General features: G+C 35.0%; 2 protein-coding genes across 2 annotated transcripts in view; one reads left to right on the forward strand and one right to left on the reverse strand.

Annotated features, from left to right (window-relative positions):
* Positions 1-2108: 2108 nt before the first annotated feature.
* Positions 2109-3339, reverse strand: LOC123010892 (putative GPI-anchor transamidase). The gene is made up of 4 exons (XM_044408066.1): positions 3240-3339; positions 2588-3190; positions 2428-2538; positions 2109-2374 (listed from the first exon to the last, which is right to left on the reverse strand). Exons 1-4 carry the CDS (start codon positions 3303-3305, stop codon positions 2135-2137), a joined length of 1020 nt encoding a protein of 339 aa, XP_044264001.1. The 5' UTR covers positions 3306-3339; the 3' UTR covers positions 2109-2134.
* Positions 3340-5935: 2596 nt separating this feature from the next.
* LOC123010911 (dolichyl-diphosphooligosaccharide--protein glycosyltransferase subunit STT3B) overlaps positions 5936-7256 on the forward strand; it is an 8236-nt gene continuing 6915 nt past the window's right edge. Inside the window, exons 1-3 of the mRNA XM_044408097.1 lie at positions 5936-6180; positions 6224-6442; positions 6494-6737. Coding sequence (XP_044264032.1) covers positions 6011-6180; positions 6224-6442; positions 6494-6737 — 633 coding nt within the window. The 5' untranslated portion in view covers positions 5936-6010. The remainder of the gene's footprint in view (positions 6181-6223; positions 6443-6493; positions 6738-7256) is intronic.

Below are 7256 nucleotides of genomic sequence, written 5' to 3' on the forward strand. Positions count from 1 at the left end.
TTTTTTTCGATAAATGCGATTATTCACTTATTTCCAAGTATAAAAAATAGCTGCAGCCGAGTCTTGCGTGATTTGGACAACTTTTCTGGATTATGAAACTAGCAAACTAATAAGAATAGAAATAACTTGATTACAGTACGAGTCAGCTTTAAGTAGATAYTTCCTGAGATATTAAAAAACCTTTACAAAAACATAAATTCTGAAAATTGCCTAACCTGTACCTCATTTTAGGTTAAGTTCAACACATGTTACAACTTGACAATAATAGTATAAATATAAGTACAATATTTTATTAATTATTACCATCATGTTTTGGGCGTGAAACGTGAAAGCAACGTTTTTCTTTTACGACACTGGAAAACGATAACACTATACCACGTGGCTGTTCAGTTATTGCATTTACTTTAATTTTCGACACAACCGTTGAAAATGAATGAAAAGCAGACGAATTATATTTTACTTATAACATTTAATAAATATCAAGACATTGACTTACCTGTTAAAAACGATTGGACAGCTAATAAATCACAAACGCCTTCTATGCAAACGCCACCGACAAGTAAAAAGGGAAACTGAATTATCGACCGAAACAGCGCCGCGCGCTATCCTGGTCTAGATGGCGCCATCCATATTATCGTTTCAAGGCCATCTGAATCAAAAAGCTACGCTTATAAGGCCGTTTCATTCACCACGATAACTGTTTCTGCAGAGTGGCCATAAAAACAAAAACAAAAAAAAACAGAACCTTATCGTGCGCCCTCAGTGGTCGATTAACGAATCAAAGTTAGATTTTGGCGGCAATTTAAAACAATACCCTTCAATTTTACAAAATAATGGTATAAAATGGTAAAAACCGTGTTTCATTTATGGGGCAAAAGATGTTCGCTTATTTGAAATTCCGAGCAATATGAAACAAAGGCAAAAATGGTGCCAAACTTTTGAAATGTTTTATGCAGGACAGCCTTTTACTTTGTATTTTGTATTTGTAATATGTATTAAAGACACTACAAAAATTACGGATTACTCAACAAACAAACCACTGCAGAAAAATATTGAAGTTATAAATTGTTCTAACCTACCTCGTGTTATGATTTCATGTTTTTTTTGCAATTCTAACTTATTAGTATTTTGCTAGTCCAGAATGTACCTAAAATAAGCTCGGATCTTGGATATTTTATACCATTCATGTTTTAATTGATGTTTTAAGCACTTAACCTAAAAATAAAAAGTCTAAAAAAATCTCAATCGACTGCGATCGAAATCGGTAGATGGAGCGCAATAAGGTACTGACGCCCGAAATGTCACAGAAACAAAGTTTAAAGATTTGTCAACAATAAATTACCACCTAGGATTTGAACTTTTAGGAAAATTACATTTTTCATGTTGTTTGTAACTAGAATTTTCAGAAGTAGTTTTGTATGCCTAAGGTTGGTTACCCCTTGTTGTTGCCGGTTGACATTTTCTGTCAACCTGCTGTCAACTATCAATTAAATTATTCATAATACAAGCTGACAGGTGACTTAACCAAAATTTTGACACTAGTTACGATATCTTTTGTTTGTCACCAACAACCAACCTAACCATATTTATGGCAACCTATTCATAAATATTCCTAAATCCTAGGGAGTAATTTCTTGTTGATACGACAATATATGGAAAAATCGAAAATTGAAACGGTCTTATAAGCGCAGCTTTTTAATTTTATAAATTAATTTTATCCACAACTATTGTATAAGAGAAAATCAGCCGCCAATAGATGGTAGGTACTAAAACATCAATGTTTTCCCCATTTGAATAATTTTCGACTTTATTTGTTGATTTTGTGGTTTGTTTTAGCAAAATCTCAAGTTTGAGATTGTAGTGCTTAAAAGCACCAAATTTTGTGGTTTCTCGGCTTATTTTCCTCTTTTGTGATTTTTAGGCATGTTTAAACAAGATTTTGCAAAATAAATAATGAGTTTTGTTCAAAAATGAAGGGAAAAGGGGGAAAAAACACCAATTTTGTCTTATTTTGTCGAATTTTTGTCTTCAAAAAGTCACCAAAAAAATCACCAGATCTGGTGAAAGTTGTCGATTTTGTTAGGGAGTTTAATTTTTGCACCAAGGCGCCAAGATTCAAACTAATTTATTTAAGTCACAAAATTGAATTAAAATTAACTAGAGGTGGAATATACCGATACTTCTTTGGTGGCATTACTGACTTAGTTTTAGTCGTGTTTGTGACTAGAGACACTAGAGTTACGTTAGAAATAACCTCAATGGGTCTCACAGACCCGAAAAAGTCAGTTATGGGGACCTCATGGGGGTTCCTCTTGAACAAATCGCGTCGCACCCCAACTGTTGAAATACAAACTCGTTTCGGACAAACATTCAACTGTAAAAAACATTTTTAAACGAAACAAAAAAAAAAAAACAATTTTGACTCACAAATTCCCCCATGGTTTTTTTCGTATGTTGGTCAACATTCTCCAAAAACTCAAGGGCGTAGTACGTGTAGCGATCGATAATGTAGACCCCAATTGCGGGGTCCACGTGATGCTAAACAAAAAAAATCAGTGAAAACGTCAAAATTTGGGGAAATACCGACCGAAAGTGAGTCCTCCCCCACGAGACTGCTCCCCACGGCTAGGATATTGGGGGAGTAGAACCTCTCGTACATCGAGGCGGCTTGACACGTGTCAATCATGAAAAAAATCTCATGATATCTCTGTTTTTGCCACATTTGTTCCAAAGCATCGGCCATTTCCTGGCTCGTGATCTCCTCCGAGTCCTGGAATTTGAGGAAACCGTCGCCCCCATGCCCCGTCAAGTAGATCAAGACGTTGCTGCCTTCGTCAGTGAGCAATTGCTTGGATCGGGGGGTCCCCGGGGGCAGTCTCCCCGTCAACAAGCGCACGAAATTCTCAACTGTGACCTCATAGCCGCGGTAGTCCACCTCGACGTCGTCCCCGTAGACGTTGATGTGCTGGTTGGCGTTGTTAAAGACAGTCGCGGGGCGCGGATTTCGGGGGTTGCATGCCATGTCGTCGGCTATCATTAATATTATCTGGCTGTCGGGGATCCCCAGACGCTTCACACTCCGGTAGATCGAAAGCACGTTTGCCACATGACGGTAATTGAACCAGAAACGGCTAGTGTCCACCAAAACGGCCCAATTATTTGTATGACCCTCAGGGAACTGAAAATCAAGCTGAAACTCTCCAAAGTGAGGAAAATGGGGGCCTTGTCGGGATACGCACCTGGGAGTGGGTCAATGAGGCGCAAAAAGCGACACAAATGAGGGTAAACAACGGAAACAGTGCCATTTTGAGGTTAGGTTTGGGGTGGCTCAAAAGTAAGGTTAGGTTGAGCAAAATTAATAAATTTTTTAATCCAAGTATTGGAGAAATAATAAAGAGTTATTGTAATGTTAATGCTCGTAAATTTGGGATGAATAAAAATTAGTGTCTAACCCAAATATCTTTATTTTTTTAAATAAATAACTAAATTCTATATGCGTATAAAGTGTTATAATTTTTGATGTTTTTGGTCCAGTTTGTAGAAAAAATTACAATAAAAAGTAAACAATTATGCATTTATTATTTTACAAGTAAACAAAAATTTATCAAGGTTTCAAACCAAAGTATACAGATTCCATTGAGCCAACCAGTGTTGCCAGCAGATGTGGTGAAATTTCACCAGATCTGGTGATTTTCATGTTAGTCTGGTGATTTGTGGGTAAAAACTTTTGTAAAAATTCAGTTGATTTTTTGGAAATGAAAAAAAGTGTTTTTCAAACATTTTCTACGTTTTCAACACACTTGATTATTTCGTCAAATTTTGTTTTTTCATAAGAATTTACTAGACACGATCAAGAATATTTTTGTCTTTTTCGAATACTTTTTCAGCCTGAAACATAAAATTTCGTTGAAAACAATTCATAAATTTAACAAACTCGACCAAAAACGACGTTATTTTTGCCCTTTTTGAGTGTTTTTAAAATAAAGAGATTTCTAAAAATTTCATTGAAGCAGGTAAAAAAAAACAAACTTAAATCGAAATGATACTCCTAATAAATGATAAATAATTAAATGTAAAAATGATATAATTTTTTTCTTTTTCGAAAGTTCAAGCAGATTTTTAAGCTGAAAACTCTATTTTTTTCGCAAGAGTTTACTACAGCGTGTCAAAAATCACTAAATTGTTGTAAAAAAAACTATATTATAATATTTTTACCTAACTCTTAGGCCTTCAAGAAGTGAATTATTTTGAATTTTTGTGTTAAAAAAATCAGTTGGTTTGTTGAAACAATAAGAAAAGCCTTAACCACAATTTTTTGAACAGATCCTAAATACAGTGTGTTTTGCATTAAATAATAAAGTCTGTTTCATTTAATAAAGGTTTAAATTTCTTGAAAAATCAAGCTGTACCACCCTAAAACAGCTGTATACAATTTAGTGAGGTTATGATTAACTCAATTAAATTAAAAGTTATAAAAATTTAAAAGAAAAACACGTAATTCGGCTTTTGATTTAAAATCTCAGCCAAATACACACTCGAAAAATAGCAATAATTATGACAGTTGTAGGCAGAGCTGCCAATCGTGAATTTAAAATTCACTATTAGCTATTACAGTGCAAGTTTTATCAACATTTTGACAATTGTTTATTAAATAAAACATTCTTTACATCATAATTCATGTATTTTGGTGTTTTAAGTGTGAAAATTGTGAATTTGCGCCACTTTTTTAAACAAGGTTGGCACCACTGAACACAATTTGTAGTAAAGGCCCTGGCAGTGAAAATTTTCAAATTTTAATTGGTTTTTCTAAATTACCGCTAAAATTTGTGTTTCTGAGTCAAAAAATGGAAATAGGCCTGAATTTGGCTCCTTTTCAACCCGTATCTGGTGATTTTTGTTTTTTTACGATGGCACCGCTCCCACTTGTCACCACTCAGCCAATCAGAATCACCAAGAAGAAAATAAGCAGAGAAACCACAAAATTTGGTCAAAAATGCTTTTAAGCACTAGAATCTCAAACGTTTTGCGAGATTTTGCTAAAACAAACCACAAAATCAACAAACAAAGTCGAAAATTATATTATTTTTGCGTTTCTCGAGCGTTTTAGCACGTTTTTCAGCTAGAAACGCGCAAATATTTTGCAGTTTTGTTCAAAAAAACAAAATTACACCGAAAATTATGTCATTTTTGCTTTTTTGAGAATTTAGGCCTAATTTCAAGCTGAAAACTCCGTTTTTTGCGAGATTTCGCTGTACCGAGCCAAAAGTCACTAATAAATTGTTGATAAGGTTGGCAATACTGAAGCTGAATTTTACATGATTTTTTTAAAAATTACTAATTACGATTAAAACCGGTATTGGTGAATCAAGAAGTGAATTATTTTGAATTTTTGGGTCAAAAAATGCAAATAATTTATCAGTTGGTTTGTTGAAACAATAAGAAAAGCCTTAACCACAATTTTTTGAACTGATTTTAAACACAGTGTTTTGTATTAAATAAAAAATTCCGTTTCATTTAATAAACGTTTAAATTTCTTGAAAAATCAAGCTGTACCACCCTAAAACAGTTGTATACAGTTTAGTGAGGTTATGGTTAAGTCAATTTTAAAATTCACTATTAGCTGTTACCGTGCAAGATTTATCAACATTTTGACAATTTTAATTAAATGAAACAGACTACATCGTAATTCATGTAATTTAGTGTTTTAAGTATGAAAATTGTGAATTTGCAACAGTATTTTAAACAAGGTTGGCAGCACTGAACACAATTTGTAGTAGCAAAAATTTTCAAATTTTGAATCGTTTCTCCAAAAACGATTTAGTTCGCGCTAAAATTTGTGTTTCTGAGTCAGAAAATAGAAGTAGGCGTGAATTTGGCTCGTATCTGGTGAATTTGGTTTTTTCACGATGGCACCGCTCCACATGTCACCCCTCAGCCAATCAGAATCGTCCGTCTGCCGATCAAGTAACCTCTCGAGTGTGTATGCGTGTCATGTTTTCACTTGTCAAAAATGGCCCAAGCCGGTTCGAAAAAATCCCAATTAACCAAAATAAATAGTAAAACCGGCATAAACAGTCTTATAATTTTCGTCGTCCTCCTCCTCGCATGGATCGCCGGCTTTTCCTCCCGTCTCTTCGCCGTGATTCGCTTCGAGAGCATAATCCACGAATTCGACCCATGGTGAGACACCCCCTTGATTTCGCCCCCTAACCCCCAGTTTCAGGTTCAACTACCGCGCCACGGCCTACATGGTCAAGCACGGCTTTTACAACTTCCTGAATTGGTTCGATGAGAGGGCTTGGTACCCGTTGGGGCGCATTGTGGGGGGCACAGTGTACCCCGGATTGATGCTCACGTCGGGGAGCATACACTACGTGCTGCATTTGCTGAACATCAATGTACATATTAGGGATATTTGCGTGTTTCTGGCCCCCATTTTCAGGTAATTGTGTTGGTTTTTTTAAGACAGTTGGGGTGATTGTGGGGGTTGTAGCGGTCTCACGGCCATCTCGACGTACTTCCTGACCAAGGAGCTGTGGTCGGCGGGGGCTGGCCTCTTCGCGGCGTGTTTTATTGCCATTGTGCCTGGATATATAAGTCGGTCGGTTGCTGGAAGTTACGATAATGAAGGAATTGCGATTTTTGCCCTACAATTCACTTATTTTCTTTGGATCAAGTCGGTGAAGACAGGGTCGGTGTTTTGGGCCGTTGCTGCCGCACTTTCCTACTTTTATATGGTAAATATTATTTGTTTTATGCAACTTGATATACACATGTGTATTGTTGGTTGCCTACCATACAATCTAAATTTACTATTAAATCAAAACGAGGGGGCTATTAATTTTGGAATTAGTTATACATATACAAATTTTTGGAATTTAATCCCAGTTATTAAAATTATATTTTGATTGTTTGGAATTAGTGGAATTCTTTTTGGAATTTTTTTTTCGAAAATTACGTTGAATTTCTTTGGAATACAGAAATCAAGTTTGAATTATATAATTTGGAAATTACGGAAATTAAGTTGGAACTAATCTGTAAACATTGCGATTTATTATTGGAATTACTGGAATTTCGATAAAATTTTTTCGGAATTACGTAAAATAATTTGTAATATCGGAAATTAATTTGGAATTACGCATAGGAATTATTCTGAAAACAGTAGAATTACGGTGGATTATTGGGAATTTCAGTAGAATTACTGAAATTTTTCTTAAATTACTAAAATTCTTTTTGAAATTATCGGAGATACTTTC

Source organism: Tribolium madens, unplaced genomic scaffold, assembly GCF_015345945.1.
Source record: "Tribolium madens isolate multiple individuals breed KSU strain unplaced genomic scaffold, Tmad_KSU_1.1 Scaffold_91;HRSCAF=231;Tcas5.2_LG7, whole genome shotgun sequence".
In the NCBI taxonomy this organism is placed as follows: domain Eukaryota; kingdom Metazoa; phylum Arthropoda; class Insecta; order Coleoptera; family Tenebrionidae; genus Tribolium; species Tribolium madens.